At 42.0% G+C, this 27,194-nt stretch overlaps 1 protein-coding gene across 3 annotated transcripts; it reads left to right on the top strand.

Annotated features, from left to right (window-relative positions):
• The first annotated feature begins 404 nt into the window (after window positions 1–404).
• On the top strand, window positions 405–25,538 carry YIPF1 (Yip1 domain family member 1). Of its 3 annotated transcripts, none has more exons than XM_081145149.1 (10): window positions 405–497; window positions 1,215–1,294; window positions 5,391–5,551; window positions 9,008–9,088; window positions 9,334–9,421; window positions 12,980–13,096; window positions 16,015–16,181; window positions 16,619–16,801; window positions 21,345–21,442; window positions 25,031–25,538. In XM_081145149.1, exons 2-9 carry the CDS (start codon window positions 1,264–1,266, stop codon window positions 21,432–21,434), a joined length of 918 nt encoding a protein of 305 aa, XP_081001275.1. In that variant the 5' UTR covers window positions 405–497; window positions 1,215–1,263; the 3' UTR covers window positions 21,435–21,442; window positions 25,031–25,538. The 3 variants fall into 3 exon arrangements, with proteins under 3 accessions (XP_081001275.1, XP_081001276.1, XP_081001277.1); XM_081145150.1 differs by having other exon boundaries at window positions 405–850; XM_081145151.1 differs by lacking the exon at window positions 405–497 and adding an exon at window positions 949–999.
• Window positions 25,539–27,194: the final 1,656 nt, after the last annotated feature.

The following is a 27,194-nucleotide window of genomic DNA, read 5'->3' as shown; positions in this document are numbered from 1 at the left end:
TAAACGCACAAACTTATTCACTTCCTCACTGGCTAATTAAATTTGTATGGCCAAAAAGAATTAGGGGAGGGGAGGATTGATGACTTTTTTATTTTCACAATCGTCCTTCGTTACCCTATTTTATAGTTCAATAGGAAAAGAGGTATAAACAAACAGAAAGTAAGCCCCACACTCCTGAAAACGCTCTGCGCCCCGCCGGAGCGAGGCGAGCTAAGGGGGACCTACGCGGCGCGCCCACCTCTCCGCCTGTCTCTTTAAGAAACAGAGCTTCGCACTTAAAAGGGGCCGCGAAGGGAGCCTGTGGGTTCAGGGCGCCACTGCCTGCCTCTGTATTCGCGTGATGCTGTGTCTTTAAGGAGGCTGCGCTCCACCAGGAGAAGGCGGAGATGTCCCGCCCCCCGGATCTCCTACTTCCGGCAACTCGGAGGGACCGGAACCTGCGCGGAGCATCTGCGGCCCCAGCCTTCCCGGACGGCTGGACGCCGGGGTCCCCCGAGGTGAGGCGGCAGGTGTGCGGCCTGCCCGCGACAGAGGGGACCTGGGAGCCCCCTGCCTGCCCAGGCCGCTGCCGCCCAGCGCCTCCACCTAAAACACCGCCTCGGCTTCTTGGGCAGCTCTTTCCCAGACCTTCCTTGGCTCAGGGTATCCCAGGCTGCAGGGGCGCCTTCACTCCTGCGCCTGCTAATTGCTTGGCTCTGCATTAGCGCCTTACTGTCTTATTTAATGCCCCCCCCCCCCAACACCGTATGAGTAGGTACCATTATGAACCCATTTTACAGATGAGGAAACTGAGGCCCCAGGAGCCCACAGTTACACAGCGAGAAGCAGCAGAATCAGGAATGAAACCCAGGTCTGTCTGACCCCAGAGCCTATGGCCTTAACCACGGGCTAGGCTGACGGCCTTTGCTCTTCATTGTCCTCATAGCCACCATCCTCAACCCCCAGATTCCCCTTCCTCGTCCTTCCATCTCCACTCTGCACCTGGCCCCTAAACACACAGTGAGTGAAATTGGATGGAACCCCTTTGGACACCCCCCCCCCCAGTTTCTTTATAACAGTTTTAATAATATCTAATGCTAAACGGTTATCTTTATATAAACCTATCAAACCCCACTAAAGAGAAAATGGAATACCATTTCAAATGCTAAAGTAAGATTTGTTTGCAGACATTCTATTTTTGTATCCTATTAAGTTTATTCATTTTTTCCTTTTAGACCTCTGCAAATTTGCTTCCTAATAATTGGGAGAAGACCCACTGGCTGAATGGCAGCTGTAGATGACTTGCAGTTTCAAGGTACATCAACTGGGTACCCACCTTTGTCTTTACGATCGGTATTTCTGCAGTCACAGTAACAGATTTTCGTTGCAATGCTGGCACATACATTAAAGATCATTTCAAGCATCTTGGTAAAAGAATGTTGGCTCACCCAGGTTTTTCTGTTTGTCCACACCAGCCGTTCTTTTTTGCCAAATAACCCTTTATAAATGTATGGTAACATCATAAATTTAGTACAGTGATTACAGAAAATGTGAATAGAGTTCCTGCTTTAGTTCAACAAACATTTATTGAGCACCTACTTTGTGCTTAGAACTATGCTAGATACAGGAGATAAAAAGATAAAGGACAAGTATTTTCTGCTGGAGTAGATAAAAGTATAAAAAGATAATTATGATGAAATATGATCAGGTCATTTCTTCTTTGAATCATTAAGTATCCCATGAGTGGGACCATGAACCAGGTCATTGTTCTAGTTATCAGGAATAAAAGAGTGAACAAACAGCTGGATTCTTCCCTTATGAAGCTCTCAGTCTAGTGAGGGAGACACTTACTTGTTAAATGGTCATTTAAATATCTAATTTCAATATTAAATAATCTACAAGCTGTGGAAATGCTGGAGGAAAAGTTCCTAACTCATAACCCAGAGCTGATCTAGACTAGGGATTGACAAATGCTTATTTGTCTTATAAACACTTGTGTAGTTCTTACTACATGGCAGACACTGTTCTAAGTGTTCTACAAATATTAATTCATTTAATCCTTATGTCAGTTTTATGAAATAGGTATTTTATTCTCCCTACTTACCAATGAGGAAATAGAGTAATTTTCCTTAAGGTCATATAGTTAATAAGTGCTAAAGCAGGGTTTGAACCCAGGCAGCCTACCTTTACAGCCAGTGCTATCTCACTATTATCTGAGGAAGAGATATGATGAGAAATCCATTTCATCAGCAAATACTGTCAGCTCTGTCTTAAAAATACATCCAGCATCTGACTATTTCTCACCACCTCTGCTACTTTCCCACCATGCTCAAGGTCATGACCCCCTCTTGTCTGGATTATAGCCCTTTTCTTCTGGTCTTTCTGCTTCCTTCTTTGCTCTGCTGCAGTAGGTAGCAGAGAGTCCTCTAAAACTAAGTCAGATCATGTCACTCCTATAGAACTTTCCAGTGGCTCTCATCTCACTAGGAGTGTAAGCCAGAGCTCATTCTGTACTTAGGAGGCTCTACATGATCCAGCCCTCCATGGCTTGATTTCATCTCCTACTACTCTTGCCCTGTCTCTGCTGTATCCACACAGGCCCCATCACTGTTCCTCATGGACACCAAGTACACTCACAGCTTAGGGCTTTTGTGCCATTTTTCTGTTTGGGACATTCTTACTCCAGATAGCCACATGGCTTGTTCCCTCACTCTGCTCAGATCTCACTTCATTAGAGAGGCCTTCCTTGGCCATCCTATCTCAGTACAGTGTGAGAACGTTCAAGCATAAAGAACAGCACATACAAAGTACCTGTGGAGGGAGGAAGTTTGCTTAATTTCCCCCCTCAAGTGATTGAAAGAAGGCCAAAGTACCAGAGCACAGATGGTGAGAGAAGCTGTTACAAGGTGAGGTTTGAAAGGGGAGAGGAGCCAAATCTCACAGGATTTTATAAACTATGTTAAGGACTTTTCTCTTTAAAAAAGATCACAGGATGCTCTGGAGGTCACGGAAGGCTTCCCTGAGGAGGAGTGGTAATGTTACATGAACAAGTGTAGTTCAGGACCTTTCAGGTGAAAGACATTGTGTCAGGAAAGGAACAGAGGCAAAACAGCATGGAATATGCCCAGATGTAGAAGCAGAGAATGTTGGTGGCAGAAATAAGAAACATACCAATCTTGCCCTTAGGAGCAGAAATGGGCAAGAATAACTAGTAGAGAGCAGAATGTGTGAATAGTTATCATGTGAGAGGAGCACACATTCTACATTTCAGTCAAACTATGCCACCTGCTATTCCTCCAACATAGGACACATTTTCCATCTCAGCCTTGCTCATCCCATTTGCTCTGCATGAGATGCCATCCCCACCATTCTGACCATCCTTCTCACATGGCAACTTCTCCAAGAAACCTTTCCAAATCCCATCAGCTGGATGAGTTATCATCCTCCTTTGAACCTCAGGCTTTTGTACCTCTAATCTGACACACTCTGTTCTTCCTGCTGGCACCCCCTTATCCCTGGTAAACTACTGCTTTTAAATGTAAGACTTAAGTATATCTTCCTTGGTCTGATTCCCTAGGCAAAGTTGTGACTGTCTTTTTAAATGTCAGTGTAGTGCCCAGTCAATAAATGATAGCTATAACAGTATTTTTTTATCTCATGTCATCCTCCACATCTCTCTGTAAGATAGATATTATCTACATTTTATAGTTGAAGAAACAGAGACTCAGAGATATGGAGTAATTTGCCCAGGGTCATGGAGTGTTAGAGAGAGAGTTTTAACTTAAACAAAGGACCTCATGCTCCAGAGCCTCATGCTGCTTCAACAGCCAAACACTGGAGACTGAAGCCTAAGCAATTGTAACATATCAGCCACCTAATTAATTTCAGTCACTTTAGTTCTCTCCATAAAACTATTTGCAGAGCTGGAAGGCAATAAGAGTGGGCTCGGCTATCCAACAGCCCCATCCTATTGTCAGTTGTAGGATTCATGCCATGCTTGTAGTGTTATAATGGTGCCCTGCTGGTATCCTGTCTTAGTCTTGCCAAGTTCTAGAGATGTCCTGAATTACATTCAAGAGCCGCTAAATAAAGTTCATTAAGATACCCAGGGACAGGAAGTCTCAGTCATTGCTTGTGGACATGAATAGGTGAGGTTCTTTTGGAAAGCAGTTTAACAATGTGGCTTAGAGCCTTAAAAATGATTTGCACCTTTGACCTAGTGATCACACAGAGATGTTCATCCTAAGGCAATAACCCAAAAAGCTTTCATTACACAGACACTCCTCACAGTGTTATTTGTACTAACAAAGAGTTGTAAACACCCCAGACATCCAATAACGGTTGAATAATCGTATTAACTTACGGTGTCTCTCACCTACTCTCCCTACCCCCGGTTGATAGACTATTATGTACCCACATAAAGGATCATTGTAAAAACTGATATAAAATGAAAAAAATCATTTTTATATAATCCCCAGTAGACAGAACAGGATACAAAATTGTTTACATAGTACCATCACATCCTAAATTAGTACTTGGCACATTGTAGACATGCAGTAAATGTTTGTTGAATGAATGATCTTCATTAGTATGAATCTTACTATATAGAGAAAAGGAACTATACCAAAAGTTAATAGTAGTTGCATTTATGTGGTGGGACTAAGAGTGATTTTTATTCTGTGGCTTCAACTTTAATTTTTGTCCCCATATTTTCTATAGTGATTACATAGTCCTTATTGGAAAAAATAACTTTATTAAATGTTTGTACTAGAATCAAAGAAGAAAGGTTTCGATTGGGTCCTTGCTGTGGGCCAGGCACCCTGCTAAGGACTTTACTAGACAATATTCCTAACTTGCCCCAAATTCTTTAAAGTAAATATTATTCTCCCCATTGTATAAACACTGAGGCTTACAGAGGTTGGTTACTTACTCATGTTCATGTAAGTAGCTGAGCAAGTACTAAAATCTAGATCTGTCTCCAACTTTTGTTATCTTCCTAGTCATTATTCTATGTCAGCTTGATTCCTGGATGAGATTTTTTTTTTCAGAGCCTTTTGCCATTTGTTTTAGACAGGGTCGGTAGCAAAGTTGAGGTTATAACAGCTTGTTTTTAAATGAAAAGTGTAGCCCAGCTGGGCATGGCTCAGTGGTTGAGTGTCAACCTAGGATCCAGGCGATTGGGGTTCGATTCCCAGTCAGGGCACATGCCCGGGTTGCGGGCTCGATCCCCAGTCAGGGGCGTGCAGGAGGCAGCTGATCAATGACTCTCATCATTGATCTTTCTGTCTCTCTCTCTCTCCCTCTCCTTTCCTCTGAAAATAAAGATATATTAAAAAAAAAGAATTTAAAAAAATAAATGAAAAGTGTAGCATTTCCAGTGTGGGTAAGGTCTTTGCTCTCATTGATTTCAGAATTTGGTGATGTAGCCACTTCCCTAGCAGCACACCCAGATGCCACCACGATAAGCATCGAGAGTCCTGGTGAAACTCCCAAACATCAGCTGGGATCCCCAAGAGGCTCTGGGAGAGAAGAGGATGATGAGTTACTTGGAAATGACTCTGACAAAACTGAGGTTTGCACTTGTCTTTGAAATTGTTTTTTGTTTTTTGTTTTTTTAATTTTGAAAAAACTTGTGCATGCGTTTATTCACTGTCTCCTGTGTGCCAGATAGTGCCAGGCAGAGGAAATACATAGTGGCGTCCCACGTGGTCTCTGCCTTGGGGGGATAAACAGGCAAACAGACGGTTGTCATTCACGGGAAGCACACTGTGTGGGGGAGCATGAGGGTTGTGGGAGCAGAGAGAAAGGGGCTTTGGAAGGCTTCCTGGAAACGGTGACACTTAACTGGGTCTTGATGAAAGAGTAGGTGGTAGCTGAGGGATGAAGGCAGGGAAGGATGATGCAGGCAGTAGTTTTGGCAAAGTCACAAGCGTGAAAGAACATGGCACAGACAGCACATCTCCCATTTCCACATACACTGGGGACAAAATAATAGGTCAATAGGAGATGGGGCTACACAGACAAGGACTCAACCCAATGAATATAAATATTCTGAAAACTATAGGGGACTCCTAAAAGATTTTGAACAATATGACCATATATGTCTAAAGATATTTAAGATATGGTGGTTGTGTGGAATATAAATTGGAGGGAGATGGACTGGAGGCCAGAAGACGATGGAGGAGACTGTTGAAGTGGTCTAGGCTAGAAGTGATGAAGCCGGTCTGGGTCAGGAGTAATAGCTGTGTGGTCTTGGGTAAGGTACTTTAATTTCCTCAAGCCTAGGTTTCCTCACCTGAAATATAAGAAGATAGTATGTTGACTGTCATCATTATCATCACAATAGTTAATGTTTATTCAGTGTTTAATAGCTGCCAGACACCATTTAAAGTTCTTAACTTGGATCTTCTTATTTAATCCTCAAAAGAACCCTGAATGCCAGGAACTATTCTTATCTTCATTTTACAAATGAGAAACCTGAGACACAGAGCTTAAGTAACTTGCCCCAGTACACACAACTGCCAGGTAGCAGGTGGAACTTTAAACCAAGGCAGTCTGAGTCCAGAGCCTGTGTCCACCCCTCTGTACTGGAGTTAGTATATGTTAAGTCTTATTAAAGTGGTCGGCACCCTCGGGAGACAGGTGTGATTAATTATTAGTATAGTTAAATGTATTAGTCAGGGTTCTCCAGAGAAATAGAACCAATAGGATATCTGTACATAGAAACTGAAATTTATTTTATTTTAAAGAATTGGTTCAGCCCTAGCTGGTTTGGTTCAGTGGTTAGAGTGTTGGCCTGTAAACTGAAGGCTCCCAGGTTCAATTCTGGCCAAGGACACGTACCTCAATTGCAGGCTCAATCCCCGGCCCCAGTCAAGGGCGCATGCGGGAGGCAACCAATTGATGTGTCTCTCTCACATCAATGTTTCTCTCTTTCTCTCTCTCTTTCTTTTTCTCTCTCTCTCTCCTCTCTCCCTCCCTCCTTTCCACTCTCTGTGAAAGGCAATGGAAAAAATATCCTCAGTGAGGATTAAAAAAAAAAAAAAAAAGAATTGATTTACATGATTGTGGATGCTTGGCAAGTCCAAAATCTGATGGAGAGGCTAGTAGGCTGGAGGCTCAGGAAAAAGTTGGAGTTTGAGTCCAAAGGCATTCTGCTGTAGAACCAGGGAGAGCTGATGTTGCAGGTGAAGTCTGAGGCAGTCTCCTGGAGAATTCCCTCTTGCTCAGGAGGTTGGTCGGCCTTTTGTTCTATTCAGGCCTTCACCTGATTGGCTGAGAGGTTCACCCACACTTTTAAAAAAATGTGTTTTTATTGATTTTAGAGAGAGACAGGAAAGGAGAGGGGGAGAGAGAGAAACATCGATTGGTTGCCTCGCGTCCAGGCTGGGGACCTGACCCACAACCCAGGCATGTGCCCTGATCAGGAATTGAACTGGCGACCTTCCAATGCACAGGACAATGCTCAACCAACTGAGCCACACTAGCCAGGGCAGGTCCACCCACATTTTGGAGGGCAACCTGCTTTACCCAAAAAGTCCACTGATTTAAATGTAAATCTCATCCAAAACACCCTCTTAGAAACATCCAGAAGAATGTTGGACCAAATAGCTGGGCACTATGGCCCGGACAAATTGATACACATAATTAATCATCACATTGAGCAACAAACAGCAGGCTTCAAAAGTTTAAGTTAAAAAAATCTTAAAATCGAAAACATTCTGTCCATTATTTTAATTTGTGTATTGGGAAGAAGTTACCAATATTCTTACAATTCCTTGGACTAGCTTATGGAACATGGGTCTATGCTCTTCCACATCTTGTAATATTAGGGCTGGAAAGAACCTTCCAATTCCTCTTTCAGTTTCTTTAACAAGATAATGCTGTTCGTGGTATGTTGGAAGGACAGCACATGAATACATCCAGAAACAGGCTGTTCATTACCATGTAAAGCAGCCACTGCCACTGTTGGACAACTTGAATTGTGAAAATTTTTTCCTTTATAACGAACAAAAAATATTTGCCAGGAGTACCTTCCCTTGTTCTTCAAAGTTCCTCAGAGTCTATCTTTTCCACTTGCTGTATGAATCCTCTTCAGGTAACTGGCTTGAAAACAGCAGTCACGATTCCTGGCATGCAGCCTGCGTTCTGCTATGCTGTTGGGACAGGTGTGGCCCTCCGTGGGAGCCTCTTCTAAACTGGAATTTTCTTTCTTTTTCAGAGGAGTATATTTTAAGTTTCTAGTACTTTAGAGTGACTCAGTATATCAGATCTTTGAGAATTCAGGTGGCAACAGTAGTAAGGATCTTGAGGGGGTGAAAGAAGAAAAGATATTTACGCTGCCTTCCATATGTATGTTATTGTACATAATACATATATTATGTATAATCTAATTTTTTCTATAATCCTACAAGGATTAATATAATCTATATGATTTATATATCTATAGATATAATCTTCCTCTGAGGTAGATTTCGTTAGCACTACTTTGTAGGTAAAAGATCTAAGACTGAGAGGAGTGTAGTGATTTGATGAAGCTTTTCCTAATGGAGGGCTCAGAATTTGAAGCCTTTTGGTGTGACTTCAAAACCCATGCTTGACCCTGGCCGGTTTGGCTCAGTGGTTAGATCATCAGCCTGCGGACTGAAGTGTCCCGGGTTCGATTCTGGCCAAGGGCGCAGGCTCGGTCCCCAGCCCCTGTTGGGGTCCTGGGGCATGTGGGACGCAACCAATCGAGGTGTCTCTCACATCGATGTCCATCTCTCTCTCTCTTTCCCGTTTACTCTTTCTGAAAAGCAATGGAAAAAATATCCTCAGGTGAGGATTAAAAACAAACATGCAAACAAGCCATGCTTATTTTATATCATGCTGAGAGTTGGGCATGGCTGTTGCAAAGTTGAATGATGGATGCATAAGAGCTCGGTCTTTTGTGCATCTTGGTTTTACATTAGGTCAGTTCCCTCTCTCTCTGTGTATCTGGAATAAGGAAATCACTTGTGTTCATTATATTTTATTTTACCTCTGACAGTTACTTGCTGGACAGAAGAAAAGCTCCCCTTTCTGGACATTTGAATACTATCAAACATTTTTCGATGTAGACACTTACCAGGTATGTAAAGCAGTTTCACTTTTCCTTTTACATGTAATGGAGACTTGTTTCTTCTATGGCTAAGCAATGAAATAATGTAAAAGCTTTTGTATACTGGATACAGTCTTACAAAAGTAAAAGGGTTACTAGTTTTTGAAAATACTACCATCATAAAAGGTCTAATAACTGAGTTTCAGTTTTGCGGTAGTTAAATTTATTAATCTTAAAAAAATCTTCAGTAGACTCATTGCTATGTTATTTTTCAGGTCTTTGACAGAATAAAAGGGTCTCTTTTGCCAATACCAGGAAAAAACTTTGTGAGGTTATATATCCGCAGCAATCCAGATCTCTACGGTATGTGTAGTGCTGTTTTGATTCTTTACTATATGTCCATTGAACTCAGGTGATTGTTCAGGTTACCTGGAAAGTTGGGGAAGTGCACTCTTGGCAAGGCATGCAGCATTTTATTTGACTTTTCTGAGCTTCAGGAGCAACCCTTGCAAATAATTTTGGAAAATGCAATTATCTATTACATTAATGCCATGATTATAAGTAATAGTTTGTCCTTTGAAATTCTTCAAATGACCTTATAAACTCGAGACAAATTAAGTTACTTTGTCTAAGAGGAGATTGTTGATTTTAATTTTGGAGGAATTGGTTTGGAGGAATGTGGAGAAGTATTCTTACATTTTATTGAGTCCCAGCTCTGCCTTCAGACAGGCTGGCCCCCCTTGGGACCCAGGCAGCAGCACTGGAAGTCTGTAAGAGGGATGGGCCAGGAGATGACTGCCATTCTTGATGTCTCTGCTATCTGAGAAAGGTCAGACGTCCACCCAGTACTCTGCAGGAGAGGGCTCCAACATCAGTGGGTTTCTGTGTCTGAAGGGAGAAGGGAGCCAGTGGCTCTGAGTGCTTTCATATGCAGGTGCTCTATAAAAGACTTTGTGTACATGGTCACATCTAATTCTCGCAATGGCCTTCGGGGTAGGTAATGTTATCCCCATTTGTCAAAAGAGGAAGCTGATGCTCAGTGAGGCTTAGTTATATATGTGTTCAGTCCTAAACAGTAAGTCTTAGAGTGATTATATATGTTGATTGTAAGAGAAAAAATTCATGAGAAATTTCTGGGTGCCAATTACTACATATACTTTCATGCTTACAACAAGACTATATAGTAAGCGCTATTATGCGTGTTTTCTGTGTGAGGAAACTAAGGCTGAGAGTTGTCAAACTAAAAAAGTAGAACTAGAACCTAGGTTCAGTTTATGTAAAGCCCAGATTTATTCTATTAGACTGCAGGTTTTAAGCTACAGAACCTTTTTGTCAAATGGCACAGATGTCCAACATTTAAAACCAGTAAAAGTGTAACTGCTCTGGAGGTTGAGGAGAGACCCCCTCTGTTCATCTGCCACGCTCTGTGACAGTACCAGAGTTCCATCCTGAGATCCTGGAATTCCTGGAGCTCCAGTGAGCATAGCGTGAAAACCAGTGCTTTGGCCCATGCCCCTCATCCAAGGGTTGCCAAGTGGTTTTTTTAGCTCTCTCATTCATTCTTCTAGCCTGAGAACTTCTTGAGAGGCAGGCTGTGTGTCTGAGTAATCCATGTCTTCACTGCCTGGCAAGGGCTTGACACAGAGTAAGTGCTCAAACAATTTGTGAGCACCTTATTTTGTGCTAGAGACTGAAGGTTCAAAGATAAAGTCATAGCCTCCACCCCCAAGAGGGAAGAAGAGAGAACTAATGTGTTGAGTACCCTGCAAGTGCCAAGCATAGAGTTCAGTGCTAATTTATACTGTTTTATTTCCCACACTCCAAGGTAGCCTTATCAAAAGAGAAAAATTGAGGTTTGTTTTATTATTCTTTATGCTTTTTTGGATGTTAGAAATATTTCATAATATAAAAATACATACTACAAACTAAATTAAAGCTCCCCCCCACCCCTACCCCATAATAAGAGTAGGAATTTGGCAGGAAGCAGGAAGAGAGAAGGCAGGATGAAGCAGTGTGCATTCCTGGGATGAAGAGGTGGGTGTGTCCCTGGAGTCCAAGCTTCCTTTGTGCCTGCTGCACCAGAGGCAGCAACTGTGTCTGCTGTGCGTTGTTGTGTCTCCAGCACTTAGCCCAGGGCGGCAGAGGGTAGTGGTTACTTAGTAAATAATGGCTGACAATTCTGTATTCTCTGCTTTCTAATTATGAGTGCTATAATATTGTGGGCACTTATTGTCATATACTTGGATGGTCATCGCTCACCAACAACACATGGTCAGTTTTGTTCATTTGTTCTACAAAGCTTTTGGGAATTTGTTGTTGTTGGTTGTAGGGTTTTTGTTTTTTTTAATTCTTTTTTTGTTTGTTGCATCTTAAGGTGCTAGGCTCTTAGAATAATACAGTGAACAAGATTTAGCCCTTGGCTATAACAGAGAGCTTACAGGATAGTGAGTAAACAGCAATGTGTGGAAAGCTGATGGTGACTCTTTGGAGCACCCAGTTGAGTGTTTGTGCTCCCTTTCAGGATCCAGGGTGGCTTGGAAAAGTGCTTAATCCATTACTGCTAGTTATCTCCCCCAACACAATAATCCTCTTAATTTTATGATATGTCAAGGTGCCTGCAATTATCCCAGAAGGTGTTGCAAAATATTAGTGAAATTGAAAATGGAATTCATAAAATTTATTAAAATCTCTAGATTAAAAATTATATTTGTTCCAATAGTACTTTTTCTAGTTGGGGAGAAACAAAGATAGTGTTCACAAAATCAAGTGAAATGATGAAAGGGATTTGCAAAGCATGGTGTATCATCCATTCAGTGGGATGTTTTATAACCACTAAAAAAGAATAAAGCTGATTTTTATGAATAGCTATGGTAGAATCTCCAGGATATATTAAGGTGAAAATACATATATATGTATGTTACCATTTGTATAAAACAAGCACACACACACACACACACACACACACACACACACGCATTTGCTTATATGTATATAGAAATCTCTGGCAGGATTTACCAGAAACTGGTTACTATAGTGAGGTCTGGGAGGGCAAACGCATAGCTAGAGTATAGGGAGGAAATAAAATTTGCTTTTCTCTATTTCCCATTTTGTACCTTTTGAACACTGAACTATGTGTGTGTATTACTTTGTTTTTTTGTGTGTTTTTTTAAAATATATTTTTATTGATTTCAGAGAGAGGAAAGGAGAGGGAGAGAGAGAGAGATAGAAGCATCAGTGATCGGCCGCCTCCTGCACTCCCCCGTCTGGGGATCGAGTCCGCAACCCAGGCATGTGCCCTGACCGGGAATCGATCCCCGATCGCCTGGATCCTAGGTCGACGTTCAACCACTGAGCCACACCCGGCCAGGCTGTATTGCTTTTTTATTAAAAAGAAAGAAGAAAATAAAGCCTTAAACACACACCCATACACCCATAGTGAACTGGTGGATTACATTAACTCTTCCGTGAAGCATTCTGCTTGCCCTGCTCTTCCGTTAAGACTGCAGAAGGACCTGTCTGATTTAACTTATTTTTTTTTCTGGCACTAACATTTGGCACTTAGATAAGGGAAGTAACTTGCTTCCTGTGTCCTGATGGTAAAGGTTTAACAAAATGAATTTTTTTTTGGCAATTGTCCAATAAAAGAAGCTATAAACAAATCAGTGTTTTTATTCACCTAATTATGGGAGGTGTTTTGGCTTTTGCATTTCAGTCTCCCCCTGTCTTTAAGGCAGCTAATTACTGAGTTCTGTGTTTGACCTTTTAAAAAAGAAAATCCCCACTAAACAAGTATTGAATGCATCTAAAAATCATTGTCCCTTTCTTCGTGAATAGGGTGAGGGAGATAAGAAAATACTCTTCAAGAGTCTAAAGGCTGGTGCTTCGTTTTTTTGTCTCTGAATTTTCTGGTTTCTTTTGCAGGCCCCTTTTGGATATGCGCCACGTTGGTCTTTGCCATAGCAATCAGTGGGAATCTTTCCAACTTCTTAATCCATCTGGGAGAGAAGACATACCATTATGTACCCGAATTCCGAAAAGGTTGGTGAATAGCTTGACTCATTTGAAATGCTGTCTGTAACCATGAGTTCATTTTACCCATGGAGCTCTTGGGTCCCTGTCTCTAGGTACCACATCCCCTGCCTTCTGTATTTCAGGGTTCAAGCATACCTAGTGTCTCAGAATTTACCACCCCTCTGTATAAATCCACATACAATTTTTTAATTGTAAAATATACATAACATAAAATTTATCATATTAACCATTTTTAAGTGTACAATTCAGTGGTATTAAGTATAGTCACAATATTGTGAATTCACATAATCTTCTGGAAAACGAAGGGAACGCCCAATAACAATTGGAATTTATTTAAAGAAAAATGTACAAAATAAGCAAAAAGCAGTGTACATAAAAGTTTCCACGTAGCATTAGTTGTGTTATCCAAATATTGGAAACAATAGGGGCGTTGTTATTTAAGTCATGATGACTCACCTAGCCGGGCCTGTAGCCACTAATTATGAAGCTCTAGAGTGATCATCCAAGCTTATGCCTGTGCTGTCAGCGACTTTGTTAAAGAGAAATCGGCAAAGGGTCAGGGCCTAGAAGGGAAAATGCAGAAATGGGTGTGTCCTAGTGATGGGCTTATGGATGGCATTCCTATTCTAAAACTTCCTTTCTTGTGGTAGTATTAGCCAATTAAAAACAAAACCAAAAACAGCTTTTAGGGACTTGCAGGTGAGAGCCACTCCAGAATGAGCGAGTTTGGCTTTGTAGGAGATTGCCCTGTGCCGCTTTCCTCAATTTCCCCTCCTTTCCCTGCCCGCCTGCTCTCCTGTTGAGAAGCTGTATCTAGGCTGTATAAAAGCGTGGTCTCTGGAACTGGGTCACTGGCTTCAAGTTCCAGCCCCACCACTCGTTAACTTCTACCTCGTTGGTCAGGTTATTTCATCTCTTGACTTCAGAGTCTTTATCAGTGAAATGGAAATAATACCTTTATTATAGGGCTATTGTATGAATAAAGAGTTGATATATGTACAGTTTAACTCAATCTTATCTATGAGATATAGACCCTGCCTTCCAGTAGCTTCAGTGGTTAAGGAAAGAAAGACAGGTAAATGCATATTGCTGTAAATAGGTTGTGATAATTTCTATATCGGGGTAGGTATTGACAGAAAAGAAGGAATGAATCAACCTGCCTGAGGGTCTGGAAGCTCAGGATGGTCTTCATCTGTTCTTATCCTCTTTGGCTGGGCATCCCAGTATCAGGGAGTCATGGGATGTATGTACTAGTAAAATAGTCATTGCCTCTATCAATAAACAGTTTTCCATTTTATGTAAAGAGTATAAGTCACAGATCCTGCTTCCACCACTTATTATTTTACCTTGACCATTTAGCTTCTCTGATCCTGTTTCCTTGCCTCCAAAATGAAGATATAGAATATATGAAATAATGTGTTTACATATCTATTAACAAAAGCTAATTATTGGTTATTATTTATCAATCTATGTTCTAGGTATACCCGTTTGTATTCATTGAATTCTAATAATCTTATAGGGTAGTATATATTATTATTCACATTTTACAGATGAAGAAACTGAGGCAGGATGGTTAAGTAACTTCCACCCAGGGCTACTTAGCTACAAGTGGCATAGCTAGGATTAGAACCCATGGGGTCTGCATCCAGAGTCTGTGCCCTTGACTGTTATACCGTGTTGCCTCTCCATAAAGCACTCAGTGTAATGCCTGACACCCAGTGCCTAGCTGTAGCCATAGTAGTAATTCTTTTCCTCCTCTCTTAGTTATCCAAGAAAAAAGCAGTATATCAGCAAAATCCCTGGCTTAATCAGGGAGTTTCCAATGTCAAAAAGCTGCTCTGGGAGCTGACAATGTTTTGGACAATCACGTGTCTCAAACAGAGTCTGACTATAATTGCTAGGGGTGCCTTTGTTCTTGCCAGGAGTGTTAAGTGAATTACCTGCTGATTTCCATGTAGGAAGGGCTGGTGCCATGGACTTAGCCACGCTTTACGATCCTCCACTCCAGGAGAGGGAGAACGAATCCTCTAGGGCGTGCTGCTGCCAGAGGAGGAGGGAGGTACAGAAATATACTGAACATTGCTGTTCTGAGGAGCCGCTAAATAGCTTTTCCACCACAGAGACAGAATTATTTAAAGAAGGAAGTGAAACAAGAATATTTTAAGCAATTCATCAGTGATCTGGAACTCCCTATTTTGGAGACAGAAGGAACCCTAAATAGCATGCAGAGCAAGTTAATTTGTACCCAGGGCATTTTAATAAATTTGCTGAAGAAATCACTGTCAGCTCTTGTTATACTAGAAAAGAGGACGTGTTCTTCCAAGGGGATAGTTGGCTTTTATTTGATTGAAACGCTTGTATATTTAAATACTTGTAGTGTGGCCCTCTGAAGTGTTTCAGAAGCATAATTCAATTTTTATTTTTTATTTTATTTTATTTTATTTTTTTATTTTTTAAAAGATATCTTTATTGATTTCAGAGAGAGGAAAGGAGAGGGGGAGAGAGAGATAGAAACATCAATGATGAGAGAGTCATTGATCAAACCCACAACCCGGGCATGTGCCCTGACTGGGAATCGAACCCCGATCGCCTGGATCCTAGGTCGACGCTCAACCGCTGAGCCACGCCCGGCCGGGCCCATAATTCAATTTTTAATAACTAATTTAATAATATTGTTAGTTATTAAACAAATTTTAAAAACCATATGAGACAAAGACAGATGCTAAAGATTCATCAATTCAGCACATTTACAGAGCACCTACTATGTGTCAAGTGCTGTGCCAGGCTCAGGATCTATGAAGACCAGTAAGACACAATCCCACAGTCCAGGTGAGTAGATGGACATGTTAGGAAATAGGTCCAGTGAGGTAGTGGAAATGCTCTGATAGTGCATGGGGTTTAAAACTGTGTCCTGTCATCCTCAGTGTCCATAGCAGCCACGATCATCTACGCCTACGCCTGGCTGGTTCCTCTCGCACTCTGGGGTTTCCTCCTGTGGAGAAACAGCAAAGTTATGAACATCGTTTCCTATTCATTTTTGGAGATTGTGTGCGTCTATGGATATTCACTCTTCATTTATATCCCCACAGCAGTAAGTACCACACTTATTCTGAGTGATGCCCTGTTCTTGGTTGAATATTCAACCAGCATCATTATTTCTAGCCTAACACTGATGTGCACCTGAACCACACTTATTCTGAGTGATGCCCTATTCTTGGTTGAATATTCAACCAGCATCATTATTTCTAGCCTAACACTGATGTGCACCTGAAAAATACCCTGCAAATTTAGAAGTTCAATGTGAATGGGGCTGGGGAGTCAAGTGCCTCCACTGGATCTAGTGCCCTTCCCTTTGGAAGCCTTCCCCTCAGTCTGCATGCTGGTGCGGTTTCTCCAGGCTGTGCTGAGAAACCAGAGAGGCAGTGGGGGCCCAGTGCTGATTGGCTCACAGGCCTTTATAAACACAGAATGAACACATGCCTCTCTGAAATGCCTCCAAAACCCCCTCCCCTCCCTCTCTCCTTTCAGATACTGTGGATTATCCCCCAGAAAGCTGTTCGTTGGATTCTAGTCGTGATGGCCCTGGGCATCTCAGGCTCTGTCTTGGCAATGACATTTTGGCCAGCCGTTCGTGAGGATAACCGGCGTGTTGCATTGGCCACCATTGTGACAATTGTGTTGCTTCACACGCTGCTTTCTGTGGGCTGCTTGGTATGATCTCATTCCTATGTCCTTATGGTGTGATTTAAATGCAAATACCTAAAAGCCTCAAACTGTTAGACTTGGTGGTTCTTTAAAAACTGGCTTCATGAAATAAATGTTTTAGATAGACTCTCCTGGATGACAAGTGGTAAAGTCATGAGGATTTTTTTTAATCTTCATTCTAGGATATGTTTTATTGATTTTAGAGTGGGAGCGGGGCGGGGGGTTGGGGGGAGAGAGAAACATTGATGTGAGAGAAACATCCATCGGTTGTGTCCTGTACACACCTTGACCAGTGATCCAACCTGCAACTTAGGTATGTGCTGTGACCGAGAGTCGAACCCACAACCTTTTGGTACACTCCAGCCAGCTGAACCACACTGGCCAGGACAAAGTCATGAGGATTTAATCGTAATCTCCAGCTTTCCCTGATTTTTAATGTTTGATTAAGATTTGGTGTCTGGCTAGAGGAGGTGGGGGTAGATGAGTGTCTGTAAATAAGACTGGGAGCTCTTCTGCTTTGGATGCCTTTGCTAGTTTTCTGCATAGAACTAGAAGGAGTTTTGAAATTTAAAGTTTCCTAGGTGGAAAGCTTAAGAATGAAGTCCAATACAGAAAAGGGGAGAGTTATTTTTAATATGGACAACATTTAAAACAGTTTTGAGTTCATGTGTTTAGGTGTCTTTTTAGGGAGAGCATGTACTTTTGAGTCAGGCCCAGATTGAAGTCCAGCTCTGTCACTCACTGGCTATGTGAACTCTGATTCTGTAATGTGGGTATAATAGGTTCTGCCTCAGAGGGATTTCTGAGGACAAAATAAAATAATACATATAAAGCACAGGACCTAGACCTTATCCCATAAGTGCCCATAAATTAGGCCCCTTTCCTTTGATCCTAAGGAGAAGTGGGTTTATATCTTTTGTACACATGGTGCTCAAAATTGCTGTCCATGGCCTTAACGAGGCCTGGCGCAGGTTTTGAAAAATCTCCAAGTCCAAGAATGTTAATAAGGTCACTGATGAGAGAAAGGATATGCCCGTGGGAAGTCGTCCACAGAGCCCACGTCCAGACCCTTGGTCAAGTTTTGCAGCTGTGGGAGGAAATATTTCTTTGGCATCGTTTGGTCTTTAATATTTTTGTGTAGACGACCATGGTCTCATTAATATATTAATAAGATCCCAATACTTTGTCATTGAACAAGTCTCATAAAAAGTGTTATGTTCTGAAACACAGACCTGGTTTACATGCACTCTACATGTGCCTGCACTTTAAACCCTTGAGACAGAGGACTGTGGGTTTGACTCTTGGGAGAGTGACACTGCTCATTCCTGACACTTGAAATCTCTGGCTGATCCCTTGAAATGCTGCTGTGACCCTCCTGTTTGCTGAAGAAGAATGCCCTTTTCATTGTAACTACCTCTCTCACTGTAACGCCTCTCACTGGCATCTTCCACCTCTCTTCTGAATTTTCCCCCCCATTTATATACCTGGTTGAGAAGTTGGTAAGGAGAAAAGGCATTGCCTTGTTTGGTTCTGAAGAAGAGAGAGGAGCAGGGCAGATTGGATAATGGGGCAGGGAGGTGTGGTTGTGGTTGTTATTATTATTAGCCCATTTCACCTGGTACCCGTGGCCAGGCTCTTGTACCTCCTGTGCCTATTACTCCCTCTAGGGGTAAATGACACTGAAGTTAGGATTTCCCTGCCCATCTTGCTACTCAGGAACTTTTTAAAAAGAGACCACTATAATGAGGTGGAAAGAGCACTGGACTGGGAGCTGCTTAGCACTGTGAGCCCAGGCAAGTGACTTAACTCTTGGAACCTTGGTTTCCTCATCGGTTAGGGAGATTCTTATTTTCATAGGCTTTTGTGAGACTCAATTAAATGGCTGTGAAAGCCCTTCACACACTGCGGCAGTTTCTTCAGATGTAAAGAAGTTATTAAAAGAGCCCTGTGTATCAGAAACTGCCAGAGCCACTCTGCTGCTTATTCCTCCTGAGCGCCCCAGTCAGAGCTGTCCAAGGCCACACAACTCTAAAGACTGTGCCCTTTCATTGGTGCCTCTCACTGGCATCTTCCTTTCTCTCCTGAACTTCTTACCCATGATATACGTGGTTGAGAAGTTGGAGGAGAGAGGGAGGCAGGAGAAAAGGCATTGCTCTGTTGGATTCTAAGGGGCTTGAGGAGCAGGGCAGATTGGATGGTGGAGCAGGGAGGTAATGTGGGTGTAGGACTTTTTCTTGGAGGGGAGCAGTTTTCTCCTCAGAGAAGGGAGCCATCCATGATCAGGTATGTGGCCAGGGTCCCACGGAGCCTGGGGTTTTGTTCTCCACACTGGAGATCGCCTCTTCCTCTCTGTTCTGGAGGAAATGTGCAATGTAAGAGGGCTGAAGCAGAAGCTAGGAGACATGTTCTAGTCCCAGCTCCATCACTCCCTGCCCTGGTTACTTCCCCTCTCTGGACCCCTCCTCCTCACTTAGAAAAAGGATCTCTAGTAACATCTTTACTGTTGTAAGGACTGAATGATATCTGCAACATGAAAAACAGGACAAGCTGTACAAATGAAGACATTATTGGAAAGGCAGGGAGAGGAACTGGCAGGGGAGCTAGTTGAACCAAGGGACACCTGCTGAATTAGACAGCTTGGCCTTCTCACTCTCTTCTGGGGAGCATGGATCGATGTTTTCCCTTTAGTGCAGTGAAGCATATGACAGCTCTACACCTGCTGATGTCCCCTCGGTGCTGCCCCTGTACTCAATCTCTAAGTTGGTACTCACACACACCTGGCAGGGATGACTAAGGAAGCAGCAGAGGGTGAGTCCTTGGCTGGTATGATTGGAGATATACGAACCTACATTTGAGGTGGTTACTGCTGATGGCCACGGATCCTGCGCCCTAGTATTTGTGGAACTAATGGATCAGAATTATAACTTGTCCTTAGAGGTCATTTTCCCCAATCCTTTTGTTTTATAGATAAGAAAACTGACACCTATATGCCTCAGTCTTTTTTTTTGGGGGGGGGGGAGACTAAAAGGGCTAAAAGGTGTTGTTTTTTATAACAGGGTACTTTCACGTTTTTGTATTATTTGAATTTGTTACACTATGTTTTACTTTTAAAATCAGTGGGGGAAAATATATTTTCTTCTTTTAAGAGAGAGAATTCCTCAGCTTAATCTGTAAAGTTAAACTGAACTATTAAATTGAACAGTACCTCCCCCCAAATCTCCAGCTCTTAAAAAACAAAACAAAAAACAAAACTGAGGCCACAGGGGTGAAGTGACTTGTCCAAGTCACAGTGCAAGTTACTAGCAGAGCCTGGTTTAGAATCTGGGCTGTTGCCTCATTCCATCTGATGAGGGTTTCCTCCAGTAGTTGTTAGAAAAACATTGTTCCTGCCTCATGGCAGCTCCGTGGCCCAGTGCTCCTACCAGTTTACTGGAGGGCAAGTAAATACTAGCACCATCTTAATACTCTGGCCCCTGTCTTAAGCTAGGGACTGTTCTTTCCCTGCCTCAGAAAAAAGTTACTGGAAGGGATCCTGGGGAGGAAGACTTTTAGAATGAATTTACTCTGGATATGCGATAAACTAGAGGGAGTCTGCAGTTAGAAACTTTGAAATGGACTATGGTGGAGTTAACTGGGAACCTGCTTGGGAAAGCTCCAGTGTGTTGTGTTGGTGCCCCCTTCTGGCCAATAGAGAGCAAAGCAGGTGGAATGGTTCCTGACTTAGTGGCTTTTTAGCTTTTTACCTTTTACCTTCCTAACACCCTGACTCCAGGGCGGTGTCATGGGCATGCAGTGGTCCTTGATTTATTAACGTGTTCACCATTCCATATTCAAGGCTAGTGAGATTGGTATTTTCCTGGGCTAAAGTTAGCATTCTCAGACCTTGACACAGGTGAGAAGATCCTCCTTAATGTTTTCTCTCTTCCACCTTCTGACTTTTGACAGTTAATTAAATTGTAGATGATGAGTGGAAGCAGTTACCAAACATTTTATTTCCAAGCTGAAGAATTATATGGTATGGCCTGCCTAGCACTTTCTTTTAAAGGTCTTTACAGAAAGCCGCCTGGTTTAGCAGCAATCTATAGTAGTTCAATTCATTAAGTATTGATTGTTTACATGGTGTGCCAGGCCCTGTATGAGGGTCTGGTGACACTGGACAAGCAGGATACAGTCTTTGGAGGAGAGATTTGATCTTTAGAGTTAGACCCAGCTTTGAGTCCTGGCTTCACCACTCATTAGCCGTATGCACCTGATTGCATGACAGCCCCTCTGAACCTCAGTTTCTTTATCTGTCAAATGAGGATAATAATAATAACCTCAGGGGGTTGTTAAGTTATATGTAGTAAATGCTCAATAAATGGTAACGAAATTTAAAAGGGTACTCACAGTCGAGTAAGTGAGACAGACAGAAGCAGAAGTGGTTGTAGTTCAGTGTGATGACCGATGTGTTATGAGGAAACATTGAGCCCATGAGAACCAAGAAGTACCATTCGCATGGAGTCTAGAACACTCTTTTGTAACTCCCCATATGGGTCTTCTTTTTCTGCAGGCATACTTTTTTGATGCACCAGAGATGGACCATCTTCCAACAACTGCAGTTGTTCCAAACCAAACAGTTGTAGCAGCCAAGTCCAGCTGAAGAGGAAAGTAAGAGATTATATATATCTTCTTGCTGTGTGGTACAGGAAAAAATGGGCAGGTGTATCAGTTCTGCTACAGTCAGCATAAGAACAGAAAGGTCCAAACCCTTTCATCTTTTTGCACAGTTTAGTGTGGTGTGTGTGTACATGCATGTCCTTCTTGCTGAAGTCTTCAATTGTGAAATCCACGTAATCTGACTCTGTAAAGATTTGGGCAACACAAGCTCTTAGATTCTTGTAGAAGAGCTCCTCCCTTTTGGTCTCAGCATCCCCGCTCCTCCCTGTTCCCTTCCCAGCAGCATAATATAGGTTTGTTCCATTTGGTTATAGTCCTGGTGTTTTTTTGCTAGTTTCCCTCTGACTTCTGAACCTGGCCTCAGACTCTGGGTGTGACCTCTCTTAAATTATTCATGGGTTCTCCCAAGCTTACAAATTCTTTTGACTGGTATGTTCGCTGAGCCTCTGATGATTCCACTGTCAATGGTTAGTTTAGTGGGTCAGAATACAGGAAAAAAAATGTCAGTTCCTCCATGGCCTCCCTGATCAACCTCATCAGTATTCCAAGGCTGCAGCCATGCTGAACTTCTTGCCATTGCCACACACATCATGCCTTTGCACTTGCTGTTTCAAATGTCTGAAGCATTCCTTCCCTTCCCACGGTCATCCCATTACACCTGTGTTGTACATCACAGAGGGATTCTTGTTTGAACTGGGTCCTGAAGATTGAGCAGAAGTAATCAGTTACCCATTGTTCTGAAAAGAGTAGTTAGCTAGCTTCCCATGGCTTTTTTGAAAGTGAAGACACAGGCTGTTCATTGGGGCACAGTGATGCTGTATCACTGAGAACAAGAAAATCTGAGCCCAGCTGGAGAGGGACAGAGGTAGAGAATATAATGTTGACAGCTGCCTGGGTCTCTGCCCTGGCCCAGGATACCTGACATCAATCTGGTGAGGCCCTGGTGGGGGCTATCTCAGCCTTTTCCTGAGCTGAGACTTCAGTTCCTTATATTTCGGTTATGAAGGTTCCAACCAAGTGTCCCAGGTGCTGTAGACCTTAAGAGTCAGAAGCTGGTATCTGAGAAGAGACTGGCTCACAGGACCCTTGTAGACCTCCCATCTTGATTTACAGATTTGATGCCTCTGGGCTTTGCTCAGATCTATAAACTTGGGTGTCAGTGCCTCCATTTGAGTGTCAAGTCTCCAAATGAGATAGTGATGAACAGTTTTTCTGGAGCCTCCCTGGCAGAAGCATCAATCGCTTTGCCAGTGAGAGGGGCTGACCAGAGCTCCAGTCACTGCAGATTTATGAGCCGGCTGTGCCCTCTACTGTAATCTCTGGACTCCCAGCTTTCACTGAAAAAGTATGGCTTCTAATCCCGCAGATAACCTTCCTCATGTAAATCTGTGCATTGGAGGGGTTGGCCTGGAATGGATCACTGGGAGACCATTAACCTCTTTTCTCCCTGAAACCTCAGGATCATAGGGGAGCCTCCCATTACTTGTAATCAGAGAAGCTACCCTTACATGTCATTGATGTTATTAAGAATATCTTACTTCCTTCTTTCCTTCCTTTTAAAACATTATCTTAGCACCTGAGCGCTAATGATATTTCTTCCCTGAGCCCAAACCCTGGTAAAGACTGGAAACTGTACCTAGGAAGCCTTACTTTGGCTTGAGGGATGGAGTATCAGAAGGGCCGCATCCAGACTGGGGCTGCCTTCCCAGGGGCAGTGATAAGTGGGTCTGTCCAGAGCAGTGCAGCCAGCAGATAATTATACTGCAGTGTGAGAAGGGCTTTAATAAGGGCTTCAGGAGACTCCTTTATAATTAAAATCCTCCTGACCTAACACAGGGTTTATATGCAATTATCCATTCACTCACTTATGTCAAGAGTGCTTATTTTATAAGCCAAAGTTATATACCTTTTTACTAGGTTTTTACACATCAATTCTTTTATTCCGAAGTCAGATTTAACTCAATGCTATAATCCTTTTAACACAGCACCCAAACTGCATGACTTTGCACCGTGGCTAACACTATTTTCTACCAGCCCCTTCTTTCCACACTGTGTCTGAAATGTCCCCTCCCAGAGAATCCATTTTCAGTGCCTGACCTATTTCTTTCTCAATGTTCTTCTTTGTTCCCTTTCTTTGAGGTAAATTGGGAGAACCTGGGGTGGCAAGTCATCAACATAACTTATTATTCTTTTAAAACTTATTTAGTGGAAAATTTTAAACATAGGCAAAAATAGAGTAAATAGTATATTGACTCCCCATGTACTCATCACTCACTTTCAGTGGTTGTCAACTCTTGGCCGATCTCTTTTCATCCATATACCCACCTCTTTCCCCCATATTATTATTATTAATTATTATTATTATTTAAATATATATCTTTATTGATTTCAGAGAGAGAGAGAGAGATAAACATCAATATGAGAGAGCCATTGATCAAGCTCACAACCCGGGCATGTGCCCTGACCGGGAATCGAACCCCGATCGCCTGGATCCTAGGTCGACGCTCAACCGCTGAGCCACGCCTGGCCGGGCCCATATTATTTTGAAATAGACATAAGACATCCTGTTATTTTATCCATAATATTTAAATTCTGTATCTATAAAAGACACTCTTTAAAACATTACCATAATACTATAGTCACATCTAAAAAATTATAACTCCTTGCCCGGCCCGGCGTGGCTCAGCGGTTGAGCGTTGGCCTATGATCCAGGATATTGTGGTTCGATTCCTGGTCAGGGCACATACCCGAGTTGCTGGCTCAATCCCCAGTCGGGGGCATGCAGGAGGCAGCCGATCAATGACTCTCTCTCATCATTGATGTTTCTGTCTCTCTCACGTCTCCCTTCCTCTTTCTGAAATCAATAAAGATGTATATTTAAAAAATAATAAAAATTATAACTCCTTAATATCAAATGTATTCAATGTTTGAACTTCATATTGAAGTTAGTTGATGTGTCTCTTAGGTGTCTTTTAAATTGTAGAATCCTACTCCGTTTCCCTCTCTCCCTTTGACATTTATTTGTTGAAGAATTATTTATCCTATAGTTTCACTATCTGGACTTTGCTGATTATATCTCCATAGTGTTATCTAACTTGTTGACCTCTTGTCTTTTTTCTGCAAATTGGTGGTTGTATCTAAAGATTTGATCAGATTCAGGGTTTGCTTTATTTGGGGGGTGGGGGAAGGCAAGACTACTTGGTATGTGCTGTTAAATTCTTCCATCCATAAACTCATAATGCCTAATTAGCTTTATCTTTTTGATATTAGTGGCCATTAATAAGCAATAACTAAATCCAATAATTTATTAGGGGTTTCAAAATGGTGATATTTCAATTCTATCTTTCCTTCTTTGTTTACTAACTGGAATACTTCATTTACAAAATTTCCCTTCATCTACTGTTTGGTTATCCAGTAATATAATTTATATAAGAAAAGCAGTCTGCTGGTGGCAGACCACTTTGGTGTTAAAGTTTTATCTCTATACATAATAATATGCTTTTGTACAATTTAGCTCCTTTCTGTGTGAGGGAGTCTTTATCTTGAAAGTTACTCTTCTTTTGTGTGTCTGTTTTTCAGTCCTCTTTTATGTTTTTTGGACACCAAAGCCAGCAGGAAAACTACTGATGGAATGGAACCAACCTCTAACATCTGGATGGTGCCACACTGAAGCCTAATTACTTATTTAACAAACAAAAATTAAATGTTGTTCAGCACTCATGTCTTTCAGCTCTTCTTTCTCGCCTATCCGAGACCATTGTGACTAAGCACTGATTTGGAAGGAAACATGGGCTGGGTTAGGCATGCTCAGGTGCCCTGCCATTTGCCTCTCACTGTCAAGTGATGTGCCTCACGTCAGGCGTGTACTAAATTCCTGAAATGGATCCATCCTAACTTCTGATGTCTTTTCTCTGGATTTTGTACAGATTACCTAGGCAATCCTCTTTTCTCCAAATGCTTGCCATCCTTAAGTGGCCAAACAGTGTGAACTTTGTTTGGGATTCATTGGGTACCTGAAAATTTGTCTTTGGCATCCTGATTCTTGGCAACTGAACCTAATGGTTGCAGAATAAATACCTCACACATCATCTGTGTCTACACTCATGACTTTGACCTCAAGTGCTTCCTCGATGTTTTAACTTCAGCATGCTGGAGGCTGCTGAGAATTTGATTTAGTGTGCTAGCTGCTGTGATATGGGGGTTAAACTGAACATCTGCATTTTTCCTCCTGTAAGTATGGAATAGTGGGTTTAAAGAACATGCCCTCTTACAACCTATTTTGACAGTGATTTTAGAAATTTCTTTAGGGGCACTTTGAGCGTCTCTTCAAGGTGGCGTGACTTCCTGGCTAGAGTGCATTCAAGGGAGAAACCTCAAAGATATTTATTAATACTTTGTATTCCAAATGCACACCATCCGGGAGGCTGAGCTGCTGGGCCAAGATTGCTGATTCCCTACTGTTTTGCTGTCCTCTTAGGACAGGAGTTCCTATGTATTTGTGAGTAGGCTTCAAAGACACATTGGATTTAAAAGGCTGACTGAGCAGATAAAGGAAGATGCACACAAATTCAGGTGACAGTGAGCTTAAAGGTCACCTTGGCAAACCTATGGACAGCATCTACAGTAGAACTGGGTGAGAAGATACCACCACAAGCACCAGAATTCAAGAAGGGGAAACCACTGTCAGTTTGAAGACTTACAGGGCATCAGCATTTTTGTGCAAAGAAGCAGAAGGAAGCAACAGGGTGTCTGAGAAAGCTAAAAATAAGAGAATCTCAAAATAGCCAGCAAGTACTCCCTGGGAAGTACAGAGGACCAATAGAGCAGCAGCTGGTTTTGTACAACCTAGTTGGCAGCTGATGAGTACAAGGGGTCCAAAGTAAGGTCTGAAGAAGCTGGAGCTGTCCAGGTCCTGTGACCTCTCAATTCCAGGACACCAGAGTGAAAAAGGCCAGGAACAGAATACAAGTAGGGCAGGCCAGGGATATCTGGGGCAAAGGAAAGGGAAGTCCAGATGAGAGTAGGGATGGAAACAGAGCCAGGAGATCTCAGAACATCTGAAGCCGTATTTTTGAACACTTCATGAAAACATAGAAAAGGAAGCTGTAGAGCCTTGAATTTAGCAAAGCTGTCCTGACTCACCTCTCCCTCCTAAATGTGCAGAAAAACTAATTTAATGTAAAAATGAGCAACCAAAAAAGGATTGCAGCCAAATCTCATAATGAAGTTATAAAAAAATGAGAACAAGGAGTAGAATAACATTCCTAATGAATGAAAGCATTCCAGAAAGACATGCACTCAAAACCGGATAAAAACCATAACAATATATCAAAATAAGCTAAAGTAAATTAAGGAAATAGTATAAGATAAGAAAGAAAAGCACAAAGAAAGCAGAAATTAGGTAGTAAAACCCAGGAAAGAATTGGAAAGAAAAGGGAAAACTCATTTCACAAATGAAGACTGAACTAGAAGGAATATTAGAGTAACATAGTGTTTCCACAACAGATAATGCCTTAAGGGAATAAAAAATGAAGAAAAGGGAAATTTTTAATTTCAGAATGAACAAAGAGAAACCAAAGAGAAAATGACAAATACAGAAAATAGGCCAAAAAGTTCTAAAGGCATATTATACATGTCCTTGAAGGAACAAGATGAGAATGCAAAAGCTAATGAAAAAACTTGGCCCCTCAAGTTAAAAAGACTTGTGACTTCTTATAGAAAGAGCGTTCCTCATACCTGGGGA

The sequence above is a fragment of the Miniopterus schreibersii genome, assembly GCF_964146895.1.
Source record: "Miniopterus schreibersii genome assembly, chromosome: 8".
In the NCBI taxonomy this organism is placed as follows: domain Eukaryota; kingdom Metazoa; phylum Chordata; class Mammalia; order Chiroptera; family Miniopteridae; genus Miniopterus; species Miniopterus schreibersii.
Note: the sequence above shows the minus strand (reverse complement) of the source record. Positions and strands in the feature narration are given on the sequence as shown.

Coding starts and splice junctions, on each gene's coding strand:
- YIPF1 (XM_081145149.1), top strand. CDS start 1,264: ATGGCAGCTGTAGATGACTTGCAGTTTCAAG. Junction 9,422..12,979: donor CAGCAATCCAGATCTCTACG/GTATGTGTAGTG, acceptor TTTCTTTTGCAG/GCCCCTTTTGGATATGCGCC. Junction 13,097..16,014: donor TGTACCCGAATTCCGAAAAG/GTTGGTGAATAG, acceptor TGTCATCCTCAG/TGTCCATAGCAGCCACGATC.